Here is a 26,203-nt window from a genome sequence, read left to right on the forward strand (position 1 = left end):
CACATAATTTATAAAACAATCATCATTCCCATCCTGAATTTAACTTTGCTTATAGTTACTATAGGCCAGGATCAAAACAAAAGACCAATGTTGATGGTTAATAAGATCTGATAAAGCTATGGAAGGTATTAGACCACTGAATAATATTTCTGATTCTAGGGAAGCAGTCCTAAGAACTAAGGTTCTTGCTATGTTCTTGCAAAACTGTACTTTTGAGGTGTCTCAAGTGACATCCATGCAGAGGTGACATCAACTCTGCTGATAGCAAATGACCACAGACAATGTGTTTCTTGAAGTCTTTGGTACTGCGTCCTGTATCTGTCTTCTGATCCCCTTTCTCAGTATGTTCACTGCAAAGTGACCGGTGGTAAGCGACTGGTGTCTAGTGTAAATTCGGCTACTGGTATCATGTCCGATGATCAGCCAGTATGTGTAAACAGATATACTTTTGAGAAATGGATACGATTATACCCATTTACATTGATCTGCACATAAGGGAATAAGGTTGTTCATAACATGACCCTAAAATCATACTAACGAAATATTTTTGTAGTGTATCATCATTAAATGCCTTTCTTGATGGTACAACATCAGTGTGTTGGTTGAAGCCTTCAATAATACAGGAACGATTTTTTCAGTGAGTTTGGGATGAAGATACCAAGTTGTTTTGCATTAAGCTTTCCATATGTAGATGGACCAAGATGTTGATAAAAGCAAGGTATGACTTGACTGCATTGATTATTCACCGCGATGAAGAAAGGAAGAATACTCATGTTGTGAAACTAAAAGAAAACTTTTCGAATGTTTTTTAGGAATCAAGAGCAACTCTTGGTGAAGGGACAAGGACAATGATTAGAGCCATATGGATCGACATATGGAAGTATACATCTTACATGTTAAGACTATCATATGGATTGATATATGGAAGTATACATCCAGCATGTTAAGACTATCATATGGATTGATATATGGAAGTATACATCCAACATGTTAGAACTAATAATATGGATAGATATATGGAAGTAGATGTTCAACATGTTAAAACTAATAATATGGATCGATATCTGGAAGTATACATCCAGCATGTTAAGACAAATTATATGGATAGATATGTGGAAATATACATCCAACATGTTGAGATTAATCATATCGATAGATATATGGGACTATACATCCAACATGTTAAGACTATCATATAGATTGATATATGGAAGTATATATCCAACATGTTAAAACTAATAATATGGATAGATATATGGAAGTATATGTTCAACATGTTAAAACTAATCATATGGATCGATATCTGGAAGTATACATCGAACATGTTAAGATTAATTATATGGATAGATATAAGGAAGTATACATCCAACATCTTAAGACTAATAATATGGATTGATATATGGAAGTATATATCCAACATGTTAAGACTAATGATATGGATTGATATATGTAAGTATACATCCAACATGTTAAGACTAATGATATGGATCGATATATGGAAGTATACATCCAACACGTTAAGACTATCATATGGATTGATATATGGAAGTATACATCCAACATGCTAAGACTATCATGTGGATTGATATATGTAAGTATACATCCAGCATGTTAAGACTAATAATATGGATCGATATATGGAAGTATACATCCAACATGTTAAGACTATCATATGGATTGATATATGGAAGTATTCATCCAACATGCTAAGACTAATGATATGGATCGATATATGGAAGTATATGTTCAACATGTTAAGACTAATCATATGGATCGATATATGGAAGTATACATCCAACATGTTAAGACTATCATATGGATTGATATATAGAAGTATACATCCAGCATGTTGAGACTAATAATATGGATTTATATATGGAAGTATATATCACACGTGTTAAGACTGATCATATGGATCGATATATTGAAGTATAAATCCAACATGTTAAGACTAATGATATGGATCGATATATGGAAGTATACATCCAACATGTTAAGACTAATCATATGGATCGATATATGGAATATACATCCAACATGTTAAAACTAATCATATGGATCGATATATGGAATTATTCATCCAACATGCTAAGACTATGATATGGATTGATATATGGAAGTATACATCCAGCAGGTTAAGGTTAATCATATGGATCGATATAACGAAGTATACATCCAACACGTTGAGACTAATTATATGCATCTATATTGCTGGTCCCAGTTCCTATGAACTGTGTAAACGGAAATGTATAGGAGTAGAAACCTTATTTTTGCAGTTTTTGTACTATCTTCATCACTGTTTACAGGCATAACAACTAAATAGTCTTGTGTAAAATTTCTTTATGAAGGTAGGATGATACAATGGAGGTGGTTGGATCCAGATAACAAAATATAACATGGTTCCAATTGAAGATTAACAGAAGCATGAGTAAGGAGAAACCTTGTTCATCTGTCTCCCCTCCCTCTCCCCTCCCAACCTGCCTTTGAAAATAATATCATGTGGCATATCATCGCTGAGAACCACCATTGAAAATTATCTAGCAATAATTGTACACCTTATCTATACCCCCTAACAAGGCCATACCGGGATAGTAAATGACCATGAGGGCCAATCTTTCACCGCTTTCTTTCTCAATTCCTCAATTTGATGCCCAAAAAGTACAGAAAAGAAAGGGAGATAATGTATAAGAAAACAACAATAATCGTTAGCAGCATTTATGATTAATTGCACAATAATTGTCAGATGTACGAAGCTGTGAAGGGAGGAAGTCGACAAAATATTTTTTACTATGATGTGGCATTAAATACATGTATGTGCACTTTTTAAATATCTAGACTAGGTACATGAAGATAAAATATACTTCTACTTGCCTTTTAACCAGTGGGTGAGAAAGATGCATACAACAAACTCATCATAAAGAACCTCTAGCATTATCAATGCGAGTTTTCATGGATTTTTTCTAATAGGGAAGGTCCTACTTTGACACCAAAATAATAGGTAAGTGATGTGACGTGATGTGATATTTGGATTTTTAACGTAGCTTTAACAATTGTTTAGTCATATCGCTACGATGTCTGCAATATAACAGTTTATGGTGATGTCTAGCACTGGGGCATGGTGTCCCACCCAGTCACATTATCCTGACACTAGGCCGACCAGTCCTAACACTAACCTCTTAATGCTGAGCGCCAAGCGAGAGAGCTGTTAGTACCTTTTTTGTAAGTCTTTAGTAAAAATCGGCCGCGGATCGAACCCACGACCTCCCGCATCCGAGACGGACGCTCTAACCATTAGGCCACGGGAGCGGTAACCACATTAAAATAAATAATAGAGTAAACGTGAATGGATTGGAGGAGGAAATGGTCATAGTTCAATATTTACCTAACATTTAAATGTGTATAATTTTCCCACTTCACTCTGATGGAGCTCTATTAAAATCAAAATCTTTTAAAAATGTCGGCTTAAGGATTTTTCAGAAAAGAGCTTCTGAAGTGAATATTTTCCTTACCTGTATAAACATTGTTCTGTGCTGAGATCCCATTATGAGATTTAACACTCTGAAGGGCACGTCATATGCATATATATGATAGGGAGAATACACTTTTCAGCAAGCATAGGCCAGTACCCTAAATGAGTTAGTTTTTTTAGGCATGTTAAATAAGTTAGACATGCTCATTTAAACATCCCTTGAGCTGATGTTCAAATCGATGGACTTGGTATTTTCATGCTTATGCCGATGAGCACCATATATACTCGCGAATAAGCCGAATAATTTAAGAAATATTAAAGGCCTAGAAGGAAGGGGGGTGTCGCTTATCCGCGGGCCAGTGTCTAAATTTGAGTTTTTAGATCTTTGCTGAATACTGTAATGGCTTTAAATCTAGAGATCACAAAACAGTAATATTTTTTCCATGACATTTAATAAACTGTTATAAAGCACTATGATCGATTTTATTATTATTTTGAACATGCATATTTTCTGATTTCTCGAACATGAAATTAAATAAAGACAAATAGAAACTTAATAATTTGAGATCCGGTTGAGTTTACACGGGAGACCAGGCTGAATTGTAATGTACAGTACATACATAGTGCAAAGAGTGCATAGCGAAACTTAAATCCATATTTATTCCCAAGCATATTAGATGCAGATTTTGCTTTATTCATTGTTTCGACCAAATTGCATTTTTTTTAGATAACAGTTAAGCTAGTGCTTAATAACTGTTTCATTTACATTGAATCACGTGTTCACAAGTTACTCATTTTCAATGATAAAAGTAATCCTACAAATTGAGGTAATACTTTTTTAAAAAAGGTACGCACGTTTAATTGTACAAGGCACATAGCCAGCATAATTTACATGTTCAGGAAGAGTGGCAATAATAAAGGCTAAAATTATCATATAGATCAACTAAGATCAATATCAATCGATTTTAGTTTTGTGTTTGGCTGAACAAACATTATAACTTTCCACACAACGGGAAGCTTGATATTTTGGCGTCTCTTTTGTTGATAGTCAATGAATGTGTCTTTTATTTTGCGACAGCAAAGCAGGCCATTTAATCATTAAAACCCTGAAACTGGCTTGTGTTACTAGGGAATTTCGACCAGCACCTATACCAATACATTGATGAGTAATTGCCTTTTCTTCCATTGTATTAGTACAATTACCGTAATTTTGTAAACGCGGAGCAAGGTAAACTATGAACTTTTCAAAAGCAAAGGAGAGAGACTGAATAAAATAGGAGACTGGGACCTAAAATCAGGAGGTTTTTCGTGGCATTTTTAAAGCCTTGCTTTTAATAAATATTGATCGATCTCCCTGGTCCTTTATGCGTGAAATTCGCAAAAAGACGCGTCGTTTCTCCCTGTGACGTGCCTAATTTCCCCCTGGTCGTGCCCTATTTTCATATTCTGGTCAGCTGTGGTCAAACTGCACAATATACTTTGACCTTGATTGTTCGTTTTGTAGACAACCAGGTGTTGATCTAGATCCTGGCCTTGATTCAAAATTAGTAGCATGCACGTAAAAAAGTTCTATTTTTATTTGAATATAATTGGCTGTTGTCGAGGTCATGATGTGACTATCTTTTTAAGATATTTATTTTTAAAACGTCTTAGAGTAAAATTATTGGTTTTCGTCAGTACCACACTGGGTGTACGTGATCTTTGACAAGTACATCATTTCTACGGAGTTCTGGAACATGATCACGCGAACTCATATTGCGTTTTAGAAGACGATATATTCTTTGTTTGGGAGAATTATTCTCAGTAAAAGCAGTGCTTTTTCTTACACTAGAAGTTGTATTCTGTGCTGTTTGGAGTTATTTCAAATTACTTGGATTGGAGTTATTTCAAATTATTTGGATTCAAAAGGATTATTGTTCCTTGAAGATACGTGTGCTAACGTGAAATTGTTGAATAAGGAAAGTTTTTATTCAAATTTATTCAAATTTCCAAAAGCCGGAGAGATGATTCTTGTTTCTATAAGGAGATATAGACTTCAATATTACAGATTACAGGATACGTCATCGTCTTCCATCTTGGATTCTTCGTCGGAGTTCGAACATGAAATCAGAAGAACATTTTTTTATTATTTGGACTTCAAAAACTTTATTCGTGGATTTTCCTTGTATTATCTTTGGACTTGATTCTTAAAACCGTAAGTTCATATCTTTTTTCTTCATTTTTACAGAACTGTAAAGGGAAATAAATTATTTTTTTCAAAGCTTATTGTTTTTACTCTTTCTTCTGTTACTTTTTTTTAAGAGTACAATTATTGGTTTTCGTCAGGGCCACACTGTGTGTACGTGATCTTCGACAAGTACCTAATTTCTACGGGGTTCTGGAATATGATCCACGTGAACCCCTGTTGCGTTTTAGAAGACGATATAGTCTTTGTTTTGGAGAATTATTCTCAGTAGAAGCAGTGTTTTTTCTTACACTAGAAGTTGTATATCGTGCTGTTTGGAGGTATTTCAGATTACATATTACTTATTAATGGAGCTTAAATACGTGACATAAGCATATGATATTTTCAATTTGTGTATTTCTCAATTGATTTATTGATTTTATGCGATAAATATGATTGTCTTCTGAGGGTGGGGGTACTGTGGCGCCATGACAGAACACTCCGACAGGCTTCAGATCTGTGTTACATCATTAAGCTGTAGATTATAATGATTGTTAGTTGACATTAAAGGATTTTGTCTGCAATATTTATTTATTGCTGCACTTCGATGTAAATCGTGTTGTGTTGGCAGGCTTGCAGTCTATTTGCGTAAGAGAGACTGCAGCCCGATTGTGACTGTCACTTAATTCTTGGATTGCATTTTCCACTAATCAATGGCAGATTTCTCCATTAATTTCAGATATGATTATGACTGTGATGACAGGAACAAATCATTAACCAATTTTTTTGATATAAGTAATCAAGAGTTTGTCTTAAAAAAGTGCACCATTTATCATAGAGATTAGCAGTTATGTGCGTGAGAGAGAATATCAAATAGCAACAGGTCATGTATGCTCAATCACTGACAATCTGAATGGTTTATGTGAAATACTAAAAATTATAAAAGTGAAGCCTGTTTTTTATTATCTGAGGTTGCATTATTGGTGACACCTTTATATTAATCACATAAATGTGTGCCCTTCGAAGGTCAACAGTCTCGACACATTTTAAGCTCCATTCAACCATCCGATGGGAAGAGAAAGGGGAGAGAAGGAGGGATAATAGGAAATAATAAAATATATAAGTACTGCAATGCTGGTCTGAAGAACATGCGCAAGAGAAAGTATTCTTTCTAAATGCAAAAACAAACCACATGTAGTTACAAACGTGATATCACCACTGGGGCATTACAAGAGGCACCACCCTTGTGGTTATCTCATTTGTCTCCCATTAATTTATCTCATCAAGAAATGTACAGTATGTACATTGAAATATAAACTAGAATACAAATTTGCAAAGATGCATAATGAAATGACGGCTGTCATGTAAATAAACCACTGAATTCCCACTATCATTTTTTTCGTAAATGAGAATGTCACATAAATGTACATAATTGAGGCACACTTCTACAATTCTCAATATATTACACATAATATTGGTGATGAACCTAAACTGAATGAATCTTATACATGTAACAATTTCTTGTCATCGCTGTTACCTTGTGTCTCATCTTTAGAGTCATCAGGGGCTGTTTCAGATGGAGATATTTCTGTCTCTACACTTGACTGACCTTCATCAACCTAAATATCAAACAGAAGAAATCACTGGTAAACTATGGCACAACGTAATGCACAAAAGAACAATGCTCTGTGATATAATCACAGTCAGCACCAATAATATCACTTTTCGTTATATAAATGGCATTTAACTACAAAAAGCATTACTCTACTGTAATTGACAAATTCATTATTTCTCGGTATTTCCTTCTGTATATTTCAAAACTGGATTCAATTTAGGTAACTCATTTACATCTGAAATCTGGCACAGTTCTCTAATTGCATGTACACTGTACCATAGATGATACACAGGTTCTCGACGTGAGCTTGCTGTTGAAAAAAGTAACAATCTGAAATAAAATATAAGTGATAAAATTACTTCAGATTAATCCCATGTCCCGTTCTAACACAAGACTGTTTATCTTATTATAGTATTATTTTTATATTGATATTAGTATTATTACATAGTTGTCATTATCTAATAAATTCCTTATATTTTTATTTAGTATTGTCGTTGATCTGATTGCTCTTGTTATTAGGCAATAGTTCTTTGACGATTATTTCAGATATACATACAGAAAATGAAAGTTGTGCTAATACTAATCACCGTCTGTCTTTTCAATTAAGTGTCAAAGAAATATTGTGCAATTTTATTTCGCAGTAAATAGCTATCTGCTGTTAAAAATGAACGTAAAACGAACAGTTGGTGGCAGTGTTATTTCAGTAAAAAAAGCCAACAGTTGTAGAAGTAATTTGCCTGACTGCCGCAGTCAGAATACACATGCATGCATTTTACAAAAATCATTAGTTTGTTTTTATTGTATCTTCAGTGTAAAATTATTCTCTTTTGTCAGCAGTAGGTCATTGTTGAATGAAAATTCACCTGATAAATTGTCCAGTGAGACCTTAGATGCATAACTTTAACCTTTATTTGCGTCATCTCGTATTACTTTATTATGTGCAGAAATAGCTAAGTTTCATTATGCTTTAATATGCTTTTAATTCTTATGACATTAATCTTTTTAAATATAAACACTGGATTGGCAAAATGGCTTTTAAAAAACCCAGGGTATGAGATATAAAGAGTAGTTTCTTCTTATCGGAACTCATAATATAATCACAAAAATAGCAGCACTAGGTAAAAGTCTGTTCAAGAACCACATACATTTTTTCATAACAACACAACGTGTTATCACATTATTAATTTTAAAAAATATATATTCATGACGAAATGTGCCTTTTATAAACCCATGTTATAATACGTACAGAGTTGGCATTTGCCATTTTAAATAATGAAATACATGTTCTCCATTTTACTGGTAATGCATATCATGCCTCTACCTGTCCTCCGATCAGCTGATTTCACTCCCACATGTTGTAGTCGTGCAGAGCCATTTTGAGATGACCCCTGGTAAATGTAAATGATCATTCACCTTTTACATATTTTGTACATCAATGCAAGAGTGTCAAATAAAATTACCTGCTCATGCGGTCAAAGATGCATCCATATATACAAGTAAGGTTGTCATTTCTGTATGAATATTGGTGATTTCAATCACAGTATTGAGTGTTTCAGCAACTCACGAGGTCACCAACAGCATGATCGTTTCGAATTGGCTGATTAATTTCTATATATAATCAATCTGAACAATATATATATATATATATATATATATATATATATATATATATATATATATATATATATATATATATATGTCACCTGTAAATATCTCTTCAACCCCCCTGCCGCTTACATGCAGTGTTGATATAATGTTCCTTTACTACTGAGCGAATATTCAAAAACTACCCGGAATTCTAGATGACTACCACATTAGCGCTATGTTAACTAAACACTGATTGGCTCAAAAGAACTGAATTTTAGATATCATAACCAGTAAGAGACCTCTTTACTCAATATTTTGCTTTGCGTTTTAAACGTAATAAGTTTTCAAAATGTGGCACGCAGGAAAGGTGTCCGAGTATTTACCGGATCAAGCAGAACAAACGAAAATGCCGTTAAAATATAAATAATACCGGAACAAAGACTAAAAACAAATTATACTTGTTGCTATAACTAGTTATAACTTATTTCAATTAATCTCAATTAATTTTACACTGACGATGGTTATTATAATCATTTTATATTTTGATGTATGGTAACAAACGAAAATACTGGAACAAAAAAGATGATATTGGAACAAATTGTGTGTGTGTGCGTTCGTGTGTGTATGCTTTTATTTGTGTGTGTGTGTGTGTGTGTGTGTGTGTGTGTGTGTGTGTGTGTGTTATAAACACTGAACTTTGTAAGCAAGAAACTTGCACTGATCAACTTTCGGCCCACTTCCACAATTGACTGATGACATCGCCGTGTTCGTGAGCAACAATTTTGATTATGATGTTGATTCAACTATTGAGCTTGGACCACTAAGCAGTGAGAGAAAAAAAAAATAAAGTTTTTTTCCACTGAATGTCGGGTGGGAAAGATTGTTAAATAGACAAACAGTTATCCTGAGAAAATGGAAGACCGAAACTAATACCAGCAGCATGTCATGAATGTAATGCAGATACTCAAATACTCTATTACCTGGATGGCATTCACATATTTTGGAGTCTCAGGAATACAATCAATCATGACAAAAGAGACTTTAAAAAACGACACGCATTTTCATGTCATTGACTCAAATCTCAATCCACCTAGAGATAAGCAGGACATGACACAATTTGCCAGACATGACCTTTATATGTCAAAATCCTTGAGTAATACATGGAAAAGTATGACGCTCAAAAGACTAGACAATTGATGAAGGCAAGATTGCTTATAAAGGAAGACAATTGTTCAAGCAATACCTGCCGGGAAATTCACAATATTTGGTACAAAAGTCTGGAAAAGTTCCAATCCCTAAGCTGGCTACCCCCATGAATTTCGGGTTATCTGTATAGACATTTTCTTTTCAAGTCCCCAGGCATTTGAAAATTTGCATCAGGATGGACTCTTCTATATGGCACAGCCCATGCAAACAGAACATAAATGCCAGAACATTGTACATAACTGGTTTAGAAAGCCAGGGAGACATGAAATGTAAGCAAATGCAGAAGCTGGTGTGTTGCCTGGAAAGACAAGACAATTGTCCATAATATTATATTATTTAATAACGTGGATTCCGCACAGATGTTCTGTGTAACTCGTAAGAAACAACTAGGAGGTTAAAAGAAGTAACATGTACAAAAGGTTGCAGATGATTATTAAAAAAACAATATGGAAGTGGATACAGTGGACCTCAATCAAATGCAATACAGTTTTAGCCATAAAGCAAAGAAATAGCAGAAGTACATATTGGGGCTTCTAACTTTCATATGTAAATGTTAGATTTATTTTGTGGGATTCAAAACAGTTTGTAGGTCCGATTTCTTATTTGGTGGGATGTAAGAATACATCAAGAGAAAAATGTAGAGATAACATAAACTGTACAACCTGTAAGCTGGGTTTTATTTCACTGAAATCCAGCAATAATTAGTGACATAAAGAATTATTGTAATAACAAAACATGTTTTTACTATCAGTTTATGTAGTCAGCTTAGCAACCAGCCTAAGAAGACTTAGCAGTTGATATGGTAACACTCAGCAGCATTGAGGATGTACAAAATGTCAGGCTTGAAAAAATGGGGTCAGCTGAGTAAAGGTTGTAGAGCAGGGTCCATAATTTCAGGAAAATGAGTGAAGTAACAGGAATGAGTGTTATCTGCATTACTGTATTTGATAGTACTACTGACTATGTATAAGCCTTATAATGAATGAAGTAACAGGGACGAGTGCAGTCTGCATTACTGTATGTGATAGGACTACTGACTACGTATAATCTTTATAATGAGTGAAGTAATAGGGATGAGTGCTGTCTGCATTACTGTATGTGATAGGACTATTGACTACGTATAAGCCTTATAATCAGTGAAGTAACAGGGATGAGTGCTGTCTGCATTACTGTATGTGATAAGACTACTGACTACGTATAATCTTTATAATGAGTGAAGTAACAGGGATGAGTGCTGTCTGCATTACTGTATGTGATAGGACTACTGACAACGTATAATCTTTATAAAATCTTTATAATGAGTGAAGTAATAGGGATGAGTACTGTCTGCGTTACTGTATGTGATAAGACCACTGATTACGTATAAGCCTTATAATCAGTGAAGTAACAGGGATGAGTGCTATCTGCATTACTGAATGTGATAAGACCACTGATTACGTATAAGCCTTTTAACAAGAAATGATTACAATGGAATTCAAATCCCCAACATGAAGTGAAAATAATATAAGTCAGATTACTGCACTAGTTTATACAAGACGCACCCTCATATTCAGAAGCAAAGAAGGAATTCAATCAGTTTGGTAAAACAGCTGAATCACAAATACAACATTCTAGGACAGAAATATTAGCAGGAGGTAAAGAGAAAAGAAATCACCTTGGACTTCCACCAGAACAAGAAAAAAAAAACAAAAAAAAAAAAAAAAAAAACACGTAAGTGCATTAGGAATAGCATAACACATATAAATGAATTTTCAAAACTGTATTTAATAAAAAACTTCAGGGAGAAATATGGTACATATGAACTTAAGATTTTCATATTAATCAACTATCTCATATAGAAAAAATAATAAGTTGTATACAGGACAGGAATCCAATCATCTAAAAAGGACTTTACTTAACAAGAACAAATATTGAGTCAGTCTATATATTCATATGACCAAGTTTTTTAAAAAAAATAATAAGATAACAAGATCTGTGAAAAGAAGTAACATGTCTTTAAATATCTTTTTACATAACCCACCTTTCAACGGTAAAAACAAAATGCCTTTTTAAACAAAGCAAATTCTAATATAATAGTAGTTAGATCCTAAAATATGGAAAATACCATAATATGAAAATATATGCCAATTCATACAAACAAAATTGGTAGAATCGAAGCTCTTAAATAACGATCTGAATCTAGTATGGAACAATCTATGCCAAATAAAAACCACAAAACATTCTAGCAATACTATTAAGATGCCTACCTGATGCATGGGGAAATAACTTTCAGAAGGAATGTACTGAGATAAAGAATCCACGTGACCACTGAGTAAGAACCAGAAGGGTAATAAACTGAGTGTTGTAATCCAATGTGAAATAGAAGACAGCACAAATAAACAGTTTTCCTAGCCCAGACATTTAAACAAGGAAAGACGAACACCTACAGCAACTATTAATGATATAAACATCTATTGCAAATAGAAAAAGTATATATATATATATATATATATATATATATATATATATATATATATATATATATATAGATATAGATAGATAGATAGATAGATAGATAGACAGAGAGATAGATATAGGAAGGCATGGATACAAGAAGGAAATATATAATGACCATGGCAGAATGCAAATGTGTAAATCAAGAAAACAATTTGCAACTTAACTTAATCAAAATACAGAAAACTAATTAATGCGTGGGTTAAGGGGCAGTTTTATCTATCTAACTATCAGGTAGGTGTATTTACCTGGCTGCCCTATCTAAATAAAACACACAATACTATACAAATTACCCAAATCAAATTTTTAAATCAAAAATGAGAAAAACATTGGTAGGTCAGGAAATCAATTTGTACTTCAATTCAACAAAAACAAAGACAAGTACGTCAAGCCAGAGGAAGGACAGTTAAATATATATATATATATATATATATATATATATATATATATATATATATATATATATATATATATATATATATATATATATATATATATATATATTTAAGAAGTGTGTTTAATGGCTTAATGTGTAGTACGACCATAATTTTACTACCACCGTGTTTCATTCAAGTCCATACCAAAACAATTTTGGTCTCATTAGGTCTAAACGTTTAATGTGGCTATTTTAAAATCTTACTTATACACTGAGCAGTCTTAATCTATTTATTTCTAACGAAGTATACATATTTCTCTCTACTATCATTTGTTTTCAATCAAGTCAGTGCAAGAAACATGTTCAGCCTTTCTTCAGACTGCTCAGAATATACACCAGCATTAACGTTACTATATTTTCAGTCACCAATGCTTGGCAGTAAGTTTTATTCCAATCGACAAACGCAAGATATAAAAAAGCGAACCAAGTTTTCCATCATATCTAAACAATGTTTTCAATCCATTTCACGTCAAAACACCTGAAAGATATAACTCTTGAACCATGTTTTCATTCATGTCCATAAAATAATCACTTTAATTAATCTCAGAATATCAATAAAAAAATAGTATATAGAATAAAAAGAATGAACAAATAAAGAAATTGAAAAATAATAATAATATTAAACATTTAAATAATAACATTGCATACACGCGTTAGCACTATGCAACATACACATTTTTGGTTTATTTACAAAAATCTCTGTATAGGAAAGCCTATGTCAAAATTTGACTTACACACCTCCATCCCCTATAAGAACAGAGTAGTGAAGAACATACAACAAATGCAACACCACAAGCACCACATCACTGGGAACAAAGTAACAAAACCTATCAAACCTAAGGGCACAAGGACATTTAATGACCTGAAGAAGGAAAAGGCAAGGAACCCAGTCCAACACAATCACACGTGAAGGGAATAGAATATGGAACCAGAAACCTATGTTGGATTAGCCAATAACAAAAGATATTAAGGGAAATAACATTGTGGGGATTGTTATGGTTGGAGGGGACTGCTCCCGATATTTTATTAAAAATGTTATATAAGTCCCACTTAGGTTTGTTTTTGGTTGGAAGTTAAATTAGTGAATGACAGATGTAAACCTCCGAACCCCCACTCAGCAATGATGACAGTTAAATGGTTAAATATACAAAAAAGGGTGAAATTCAATAATAACAACTAAATACAATTCAATAGTCAAATGATTCAAATTTCCTAAGTACACTCCCTCCCCTCGACCCTTTAACAGCCTGTATCATCACTTGATTAGTGTGAGATAGATTTCCACCTGTCCTTGTATTCTACTCATCTGTGTATTCTTCTCTCCTATCCTCTCAATTATTTCTCTACGTCCGCCCAACTTCCTCCAAATTCCTTCTTCTCCTCCTCCTCGACGTCTTATTCTCCTCCTCCTCCATGACTGCTATATACTCCTCCTCCTATACTTCTCTATACTCCGTTTCTTCCTCCTCCACATTCTGTCCACCTTCTCTCCACCGACTAGACTTTTGTCGACTCTATTACTGTTCGGCTAATCTCACTTCCGTCTCCCCTCTTGGAGACTCGAGATTCAACTGAACCAGAAGTTCTGTCCCCTGAAAGCTTGTGTTTCGAAGCGTTGCTTTTCCTTAGAATATACTTGTAAGTTTTACCATCAGATTACGAGTGGCTTCCCGGAGTAACTCTATTTGGTAAGCAATCTTCCCAGGCGACTACTAACCTTTTCCTTGCAAGTTATGAAATTATATTTCGGATCTAGATTGTAATCACCACCTCTGTCTCAATTCAAACTTGATGTCGATATGACCCGATCCAATCAAATGTAGCAGACAATGTCCTTCTCACTGTCTGTCCACGTGGGGACGGATGAAAACACGTCCTGTTCATACATGGGCTTCCCTTGATCTCTGGACGAACCTTTAACATGTAGGTGTGACATGGCAAGCCTTTGTCCAGTTGGTATGCTCTATTACCTGTGTCGATAATAGATTCGCTCTCTGCGCCAATGTGTAGACATAAAACACATGACTTTATATATAGGCTTAGCAAATGTGACAAACATAAAACACAGACAAACCTCAATTAAAAATAATGTTTTCCAAATTGTTTACATTTTATAGATAAAATATCCAATCATCAAAAACAGATAGGGATAGACAAACATAAAGCCCTTTAAGTTTAGAAAACATGAGGGGCATCCCTTAAATCTCTAAGTGATGGGATGGAGATGTGTGGAGTCCCCACATACAATGAGGCTGCATAACTATAAACCTGCAAAGGAAATTTCATGTACAAAATTTGATAATCATTTACATTTTAGAACCTACATTATAATTTCTCACCACAAAAGCAAATGAACTTTGCCTGTGAATTTTGAGTTTAGATATTTGGACTTTAAACATATTATCTATAAATATTATATATCTCACATTATTAACTATTTACAAATGGACAATTGATTTTATGAAATAGGAATTCATGAAACTGTTGGAACAGTGGATAAATACCTAGTAAGTAATTATACATATAAGCTAACATACCTCAAGGTAGAGTAGTTATGTAACTGAGTTGCCTTCTCTAACTAACATTATTATTATTATTATTATTATTATTATTATTATTATTATTATTATTATTTTAAGTTTGGAATTCTATTTTTGTGTTTATAATGACAAAATAAATATGAGATGATGCCAGACTGTACAGTCAATCGAATCCTTTTTCTACCTCACATTTCTGGAAAGTCTTAAAATCCTATTTTCCAAATCAGAGAGGTTATAATAAAATAGACATACTGCAACAACTTATACCTGAAGTGGCACCGAATTTAAGAATTGCACCAGTTTTATTTAGAAACACATACATATAATAACTCTAGGTGTAAACACATGTCAATGGGCAGCAATATATTCAAGATGGCTGTCCACACAGCCATATTAGAGAGTACAGTTTCGATTTAGAAATAAACAAATATCATAAGAAGTCTCCAAGCGAAAATCCCAAGTCAATAATATCCATCCGTTCGTGAAGTGTAGAAATAATTCAAAATGGCCACTAAGCCATATTGGTTATCTAGTAGGGACTAAGTGGTCTACATCTTTTGGTTTCTCTGTTGTGCACATGGATGCAATGCATTTAGGAAATTACATCACAATTTAGAATGCTTTCAACTCAGCTTTGATGTCATATGTTTGTTGCAGTGACTTCAAGCAGTGATTCACTCTGATATTTGACTCCATTTTCCTGTGTACAAGATTTCAGTCATTTTTCAGACTTGGCTAAATTACAAAACCTAGTTTAAATATGCTTTTGTACATGTATTATTGGCTAACACTTTATGCAAACCTCTCAGAAAGGCCTCAGTGTGGTTATGTATCAGAACGTTTTGGTACAACAGTAACATACAGTAGCTACCAAAATTGCAATATTTACTTAACTCTGTGCAACAATGTCTTGTGGTACATGTCATGTGGACTAGAAGAGTACAATGAAGTTGCATCTGTATTTGGTTAAAATAAACTGTAATTTCACCCTGCAATTTAGCAATATTAAACTCGTGTCAAGAGCGTAATATGCCCAAACTGGTAGTTATTATAAGCATATAATTTTACTTAAAAAAGAATGTAGCTGCATCTGTTTAGTGGGGTCCACTGACTAACAGCTGGACTATAGTAGGTGTCTACGCATCAGACATGGGTTCAATTACGTTCGTCGGTTACAATTACAATTATAATGTGCTTGAATATATCAATTGCAGTCTTATAATTATTCAAAGTTATGACTGTTCAATTACAATTACAAAATATTGATGTTCAATTACAATTACTTCAGTTAAATTGTAATTGAACCCAAGTCTGAAACTCACAGTAGACTAATTAAAATCATTTACACAGTTGTATTGTCCAAAATTTAGATTTATTGCTTATTCTATTTTAATTCCTATATTATTAGCCTAACATGTGGTAGTTAAGATAAATATGTACATTCTCTCAAGTTTTAAAACTCGTTTGGAATTTAAAAAAAAAAAAATATTTTAGCTTTTGTAATTGACTTTTAATTGACCAAATACACATGATTGAAAGGATTTAGCATGCATATACCCGTGTTTTAAACAGGGCGGAGGCATCCCATATAAATCATTTGCACAGTTGTATTATCTAAAACAGCCTTATTCTGTATTCTATGTTAATTCCTATATTATTAGCCTTACGCCTAGCAGTTAAGACAAATATATATTTTGTCTCAATGTTTTAATTTGTTTTTCCAGTAAACAAGACATTTTATTTTTGCTTATGAGATTGATTTATAATTGAGCAATTACACAAATCTTGACCTTAAATTAGAATTACATGTACAAAATATTGTGAGGATTTTAGCATGCTTACAACAGTGTTACATGGGGGAAGAGGCACCAATGTGTGATGAGCACATTTTTCAGAAAAATCAGGAATGAAAGTCATCGGAAATGAATCCAACCAGCTCTAATGTTTTAAGTACCTGTATCTGTTATCTAATTTTCTTACTGTTTATTGTTTTGTGCCTGCGGTTGGCAATTGTTTTCCTTGCTGTTGCTTCTTAGACTACTGCGGTGTTAGACCACGTGTTGTGACCTCACTAAGGTTCACTTTCAGGTTATTTCTAGTTTTTTATATAAGTTTTGTAGAAGAGTCTGTTTATATATTTTTCTACAAAGCATCTGTGTTCCATGTGATGTAATGTTTGTCTAATGAATATATTTTAAGTTACTGTAAAAAGTATTATGTTCATAGAATATTCTTATTTTCTTGAATATATTCCATAGTGGGGTTAAGATTTTGCACGGTGGTCTGCCACAGAATTCTGTATGAATTCTGTAGAATTCTGTCCGCCTTATGAAATTTGGAAGGGCATTTAAACTAAAAGCTTGGTGGAATTGTGATTATGGCAAAATGTTGCCTTAGGTAACCATCCCCATTTAAGGTTAGAGATCAAACTTTCAGTTACATGTACTAAATTTTCTTAGCTTATCAATTTGTACTAAATAAAACTGGTTTGATTATTGTCTGTTTTAGATAAAAGGTAATGTAAACGATTTCTCTAACATTAAAAACATAGAGCTTTAATTTTCGTAGAGCAAAGATTAACTGCCCATATGAAACGTTTAATGATCAGAAATTTTCATTTTCAAATCCATAATTATATTTTTTAACTGTTGTAATTGAGACTAATTATTAACCAAAGTTGTATTTTGTGTTTTACGGTGATAGTCACCATTGTACCAGTATAATTAAATAAGATGGAAGCTTAAAATATATTAATTCTTTAGAATATTGTTTAATTACACATTTACATCTATTATTGTGATTAATTTATACTTTTCTTAGTTATTCAACTAATTTCAAGGTATTTATACACATGGCATTCACTTGATTGCACCACATTTACAAATACATACATCCACAATCTTGTTAGTCATGTGTACACACAATACCGAAGGCCATTACAATAATGCTGATTTTCAATTAAGCTGATGCAAATACAGTACCAATGAAATGAATTACTAAATTACACGATTACGTTGTATTTAAACCCAATTCTGCTACATATTTCTATCACTGGTACTTCTATTCTTGGGAATATCTGTCACCTGCATGTATACCCAGTGGAAACGTGCAGCATAAGAGTCTGGGCTAATAGATATGTATTGGATATCAGTATATGCATTTTACTAAGAAAGAACATGATAAACAAAATATGTACAGTGACTAGCAAAGAGAGATAACCGTATTTCTCATATTTTTTATTGAATTTGCTGTATACCATGCAATCTGTTCCATAATTTACCCAACCCCCGGGGCCACAGGTTTCCTGGCTAATGGATTATATGGGAAATGGAACAGACACCACTCACCATGCAGCTATGTTACAAAACAGGTTAGCATGAAACAGAGGGTGATTTAAAGCCAAAAGGTGCTTAAGAAAAAATAAATCAAGGATTCTGTAAATTGCATATAATTAGTATGGTGTTTATTTTTTATGCAAACTAAGTCGTTCAAACATGAATCTGTTGCAAATGAAACCCAATTTTAAGTATACATTTTCTGATTCGCTAACTAAACACAATTATGTATTCAACATAAAAGATGCACTTATTTTTCAATGAAACAAAATGAATGTTTTACATATCAACGAGTGAATCATACTGGGGAGCAAAAATCAAGTCGCACTCTTTAGAAAAGTATATAAAGAAAGATTTTGCACTATTTCTTTCCAAAATATTTGTCCAAACTATGCCATGTTGTCTTAAATGTCATGAGTACTTTATATGTTCGTCTTTGTATAGCAATTAGGCTGAGTAAAAACTATAATGTCTTGTGATATGTATGTTCATTACAGCGTTTAAACAGCTTCAAGAAACAACAAGAAAGGAGTTATGAATCTTACGTCCAATGACATTTATCTGCAAATGGATATGCTATATAAAATTCTCATGACAGTGGTCAAATTGCAATGGAATGAATATATTTCAAGTCATATATCATGACGTTAATTCATGTATGTGGTTATTAAATAAGATAAGGCCATATGTATCAAACAAACAAGTCAATATATTACACAAGTTATATATACACCTATAGAGTATGTGAGTATGTATTCGTCTACTCGACTCAGATTTTTTCTGTCTCAAAGCTTTTATGGCCACCAAATTGATGGACAATTGTTTTTAAAATCTAATTATTCGTAATGTTTTTGTTGAGTTTCCAAATTAGATCTGATCAAAACTTGAGTAGAATACATACTCATGGTTAAGAATTTTGCAAAAAGCTAGGTCTGTCTATGAAAATATGTCCATGCCAGCAAGGCTCTTAAATTTCCAGAAACATATTTAGATGTTACAGTCATTATGTTTGAGAACTTGCAATAACCCTGTAGTAATTTAAAATAGTCATACATAGCTAAATAAGATTATTATGAATAACTACAGTATTATTAGTACAATTTTTTTTTAGCACCTCAGAACACTTCAGGAAGTCTCAACATGAAAATACTTTGTTTATTTCTCAAAACCAAGTAAAATCTAGAGCACTTCAGTTTATACGACCAATAAAGAAATATTATATAAATGAAATAAAGCCATAGCATTACATTTTTTGTTCACTGATATGACTCGAGAGCTTTAAACTGTAAATAATTTAAACAAAGTTTACCAAAATATTATATGCTTATACTGAATGTCCGTTCATATGGGACATACCATAAATTAAATCTTCTGCTAAAACTTGGAAGTTGACATACCTTTCAGTGGCAACATATTTAAAATGTCAGCCATATTGGATGTCATATTGACATAGTTTTCATGTTGCACTAACTACAAATGATAAGACGTCTTCTCTTGAAAACCTTATATCAATAAAACATCATGTTTAGGATGAGTAGCAAGAAAACGATTTCATAATAGCTTCATTGGAGCCGGAAGAGCACAAGTTTTCTTTGGACCAACTACACATCGCAAGTCACCTCTTGAAAACACTATATCAATTTAATATTATATTTAGGATCAGAAGCAACAATAATAATATTTCACAGTACCTGTAATGAGGCCATAATGAATGATAGATTAGCACCATTTTCATTAGGACCAACAATACATCAAATGAAGCATTTTGCGGAAAACCGCATCTTGATTTTACTTTCTATTAGAGATACCGATGACAAGATTTTCAAAATGGCCAACATATTCTGAGTCAGATAAACACAGTTTTGTTTAACACCAACTAGAGATCACAATGAGTCCGTTATCACTTAGAATAGGTAATGAGCAGATTGTCAAGATTATACTAAGATGGCCATGCTGGATATCTTTTCTAGTTAAGTATTACGTGACTAAATTTTGAAATGTTCTCACTGTATGATGAATTTGGATTTCTACCTTGATGTGACAGCGGTAGGTTTGTGGTTGTTCTTGGAATAAAGTTTGAAAATAATGTGTCATCTTATTGTTGTTCAAAAAAATGACTTTTATTAAATATTTTCGGTATTTTGTTAAACATTATTAGGAAGGGGGCTTTTGTTAGTATCGCATGAAAATTGAACCTCTGATGTCAAACACGTATAGACTGCTAGTTTCATTTGATCAGCAATGAAACCTAGAGAGTACTAGGTCAAATTATGTCAACACTAGTTTCATCTCGTCTATCAACATATTAAAGATATAATACATGTTTTTAGTTGATATTTTTCACAAGATAAATTATCTTGTAATTGATTCTTACAAAAGGGGATGAATGTAAAACCACTTAATTTTACCAGGCTTATTAGCAAGCATCTACCCCAATGGAGTTTATTTTGATGGGCAATGCATTCTGACGCATAACCAAACATATATAACAAAACTCAAAGATGTGGTGGGAAAGATCAAGGAAACTTTGACTAGTTGTTATGGCTCTCTGCATAGAAGGAGAACCAAACAGAGTTAGACCATGACTGCCAAGATGGTAATATGTATATTGGATGAAATTTTGATTTCAAATTGACATTGCAAGTGTGTTAGAGAAATTTCCATGCTGATATCCATTTAGAACTTCAAGATTGCCATTGTGGTTGCAACATTGGATGTCCAAATGGCAACATTTCCATTTAAGATCAAATATATTTTGTCATGAATGTGTCAGCAAAGTTTCATGGCAATTCCCTCCGAAGTTTAAGGATAGTGTCAGATGATGGCAAATGGGCCCATCCCAAAAATGTTTCTGATGTTTAAATGTACAAGTAGACTGTTATAACAAAATTCACTGTAAAAACATTGACCAAATGAAATAAAAGCAATACCATTATTAGCCAGGTCCATCTGCCTTCATTTACAACCTGTGATATTTGTAAAATATCTCCCCAACTTTAAAATAGTGAGGGCATTTACCTCTCCCCATAAGTTTTCTGTTCTACTGTAGAATACCCCTTACTTTCAAAGTAAAAATGCTTGAATATCATTAAAGGTGTATCATCAATCCATATCGCAATTCACAAGCTCTTTTTGTGATACGTGTCATATTAGAAGTGAGCTACCAGTACACAGTGTGGTAAACTATATGAAATGCATGTATGAAGTACTTACATTTCCCTGTCCCATATGTATGGCTGTCTCCTCAATGACAGGTTGTTTTATTTCATCGCTTATTGGGATGTCTGAAGCGGTATGACTTCCTAGAGGAAAAAAACTTTTCCCAGCTAATTAGCATAATAAGCAATGCCACCACAGCAATGAATTTGAATTAGGTATTTATTAAATTCTGTACAACTAAAGATTACAGTAAAATATGTCTATATGTCTGGGAACCATTCAATTTTCGTAATACATCATTGGCGCTACTGTCCTAAAGTATATCGAGAAACTTTAAATAAGACTATTCTTTCTTGATCAACCTGCAAACTACTGAGAGCATCTCAGAATGACCATGTGAGGAGGGGGTGTCTTGAAATAGATTGAATGTTTTGCTCAACAAAATTTGAGGCTACTGGGCTAAGCTTCAATTACATGCAATAAACACCAACAGCAGTCAGATTTAATTTGACAATATTTCATTATATTTATTTTATTTTCATACAATTACTCCTTAGTTTCAAACTTAATACATCAGTAAATAAAATATTTAAATGTGGATGGGGTGGATATTAGTTTCTTCCTTCCTTTTAGTTCGTAACATTTTTGCCACCCCACTGCAAAATCATACAATGGTTAGCTGGTTAGGGGGATGGGAGATTTTAAAAAAAAATACGCTTGCATCTAGGTTGATACAGTTACAAAATATGATGACTTCAGTATATATCTCTATCTACCCCACCACAGGTTTCATTAAATAAAAACATTTATTTTTAAAAACAGAAAAAGTAGTCGAAAAATACAAATTGCATGCTACAATGAAAAATTTCTAATCTGGCTGACATCAGTAGGCTCAAGCACTGCTGGCTGACATCAGTGGGCTCAAGCGCTGTTATCCTGTGCATATTCTAAATATAAATAATTTTCCTTATCACCATGGCCTAATACTTCACCGATTGACCATGCGTGTGTAAGCATGTGTCCTCAAACACAGGGGCTCTTTACAAAGAAAATTAGGAGTTTCCGTCAATTAATTAAGGGCTGGGGTCTAACCGTTTTTTTTTAGGAGCCCCTGCCTTCAAACAGCTCGAGTGTCTTGATCAGCATGATTTGAGACTACTGGTCCCAATCCCAACTGCATGTAACACAAAATCAATTTAACATCAGTTAGAATTAACCTTACAATATTTCACTTAACACGGATTGTTTAATTTCCATAAATTTATTCCCCACATGTTCACACTTACGCCAGTAAGTAAAATTTATAGAAAGCCATTTAGGTGGATATTATTTTCTTTCTTCCTTTCCTCTAACCCTCATAATTGTTTGGCTACCCCTCTGCAAAATTATATGATAATTCTCTAATAATGGTGGGATTTTTTCCATCTTAAAGCTAAATTGCCTCAGAAACAAGTTCGGCATTAAATGTTTGTAAATTAGAAGCTTAAAATTCCCTAACGTAATTTAACATATGTACAGAATCAAATAGTATTTCACAATTTCCGAAGCAAACAGAAACAAGATGAAAACGTTATAATAAAAAAAACATTATGGATGATTTCCCAATATACCCAACTAAAGATTTAAATAAATAAAAACGGGGGAGGGTGTGCAGAATAAACGTCATGCGCTTAGAAACAAATAAACAAAATTTGCTCATAGGCCCCTACTGTAATCATTTCGTATCTTGTTTGCTCTCTCTCTCTCTCTCTCTCTCTCTCTCTCTCTTTGAGAATTAAACAGGATTTAAAATATCTGCGTTGATGTGCCTGGATCAAGCAAATTTTGTTTATGAACTACTTAATCTTAACGTTCTAAAGACTGCGAGACTGCAAATTACAAATGAGCTTCCTTTCATTTTATGAAAGAATCAGATAAACATTAGTCTGACCGATTTGAATAATTGGACATTTTGAAGGATGAGAAATATGCAGACATCGGAAAAGAAAATTACTATGGAATGCTCTGCTAAAAGCACAACACTACCTGATCTTCGCAACATCAACGTAAATGCAAACAATTATACCTTTCATGCATTTCGATAGCTCCCATTCGGACCATATCTGCTATCTAATAAACAAGGACTGACATTGGAGTTTCGAATTTCGATTGCACGACTTGGTAAGAGGATATATCAGTGTCTTGATGTACACAAAAATGAAACTTGAAGAAAAGATCATCAAAATGCGTCACAAACAGGAATGAGTGCTACGAATATGACATTAAAGGAGGTAGAGGTTCAATCTACCATTCTATATATATAACAAAACTCTGACTTTTGTTCCTAGAGCGATATCATTGTGCTCATCCCTTCAAGACCCCAGTCCATTTTATTGGTTTCTGCCGCAATAGGCTAAATAAATATATGACCTGTATCATATACCCTGTTTTGGAGGCCAGTGAGGGATATACAAGGTGCAATGAGGGGACAAGAATATGTCACTTCCCGGAAATTATTTTTCCTAATTATCTTTAGGTTTATAAGAGAATATACGAAAGGTAGGACACCGATCGCACACACACACACACACACACACACACACACACACACACACACACACATATATATATATATATATATATATATATATATATATATATATATATATATATATATATATATATATATATATATATATATATATATATATACACACACACCTAATAGGGTCCTGTCCTTATTCCCTCCGGATTAACCATTTGTATAGAAACAGTCATGGAGTTGATGATATCTACACAATCTCCGTCTTACATCGAAAATATAAGTAAATATAAGTATGTTGACAGGTGAACGGTGTTCGAATGTTGCAAACCGGTCACTGGGCTATGGTCGGTCTGTTGACAACGATCTGATGGACAGGCCGACAAAACATATTTTAGAATAAAATCTCTTCTCGAAATTTAATGGAATGTTCCATTCGGCTCTCACATGTATTGATACATCAATATTAAGAGGGAAGTGCTCCTCCGTAACCGGGTTGGATCAGAAGAAGAGTTTCGTGTGGGTTGCAATGTATACTGTTTTTGTTACCTTCGATCCTTCACCGGCATTGATGACATCGATCAATCATCTGGAATGCCTGGGGTTTAAGAAATATTATAATGGTGGAAATTGCATGACATTCTTGTTCCAAAGAGATATTATTTTCCCATAGGGGTATAGCGTCTAACAAAGATGAGGAAGAGGAAGGAATTTCTTTCTCACAATATATGTGAGGCTACTTTCAGTCAAGACCCGAAATTCATAACTCCAAAGACCGGATAATGGTACATACGTGCATACACAAATGGGATGGGTATCTCGAAGGGATTTCTTCTTCTTAATATGTTATAATTGTTGAGGAATTATAATCCTAAAGATGAATATTTATGCTTATCAACATAATCAGGATTGGATATATTATGATTAACCCAGCACCAGAACAGTAAATGGGTATGTAATTACCTTAAACACCGTTTGCCAAATTGTGTTCAAAAAACCACTAAATCCTGCAAAACCTAAACATCGGCAAAACTAAACTAAATGATTGGTGAGTACACACACTCATCTAAAAGAAACATATAGGTTCAATGCCAAAATATGTATTATGAAGGTAAGACAACTTTCGCTGATCGAAGTTTAACACTGGTTTGTACGTAGTGCAGATATGGCTATTGTTCTCTTCGTATATCAAAAACTTAAATAATAGAAGTATGGGTTGTCTAGATGGTGCGTAGTTGTTTTGAGTCCCTGTAAGGTAGGCAATCCGATAGAAGCTGTTTTGTATTACCGTCATTAATGTAAATATTTATTGCAGAAATAAATGAGGTAAGAACCACTGATCATTAACCAACTCAACATGTATTGAACCTACCCATTTAAATTTTAACCTGTAATCCTCAGGTTACGATACCTTTCAAGAATGTGTTTCGGACACTTGAGTCTAAATGTTCCCTCCATGTACAATGCTTTGCAAATAAATGTAGCATTGATTTTGCAAAATATTTCATCTTTTCTTTTTCTTTCATTTTCAGTAAATGAATAAAGCCCATGTATTTTCGTTTTGTTCTCAGCCTTATCAAAATAAACTAGATTTTTCTCTCAGCTAGCGACATTGATAAGCTATTCCTTCTTTTGGAAAAGATGGCATTATGTTAATGCTTGATTTGGTATAAACTCT

General features: G+C 33.4%; 1 protein-coding gene across 3 annotated transcripts in view; it reads right to left on the bottom strand.

Annotated features, from left to right (window-relative positions):
- Nucleotides 1-26,203, bottom strand: part of LOC149807440 (uncharacterized) — a 96,276-nt gene that overhangs the window by 30,865 nt on the left and 39,208 nt on the right. For all 3 annotated transcript variants that reach the window (XM_089966591.1, XM_089966577.1, XM_089966582.1), the window contains exons 9-10: nt 22,059-22,147; nt 7,171-7,252 (exon numbers count right to left, since the gene is read on the bottom strand). In XM_089966591.1, the coding sequence (XP_089822717.1) occupies nt 7,171-7,252; nt 22,059-22,147 (171 nt within the window). The remainder of the gene's footprint in view (nt 1-7,170; nt 7,253-22,058; nt 22,148-26,203) is intronic.

This window comes from Sinohyriopsis cumingii, chromosome 1 (genome assembly GCF_028554795.1).
Source record: "Sinohyriopsis cumingii isolate HCF-2022 chromosome 1, ASM2855479v2, whole genome shotgun sequence".
Lineage (NCBI taxonomy): Eukaryota > Metazoa > Mollusca > Bivalvia > Unionida > Unionidae > Sinohyriopsis > Sinohyriopsis cumingii.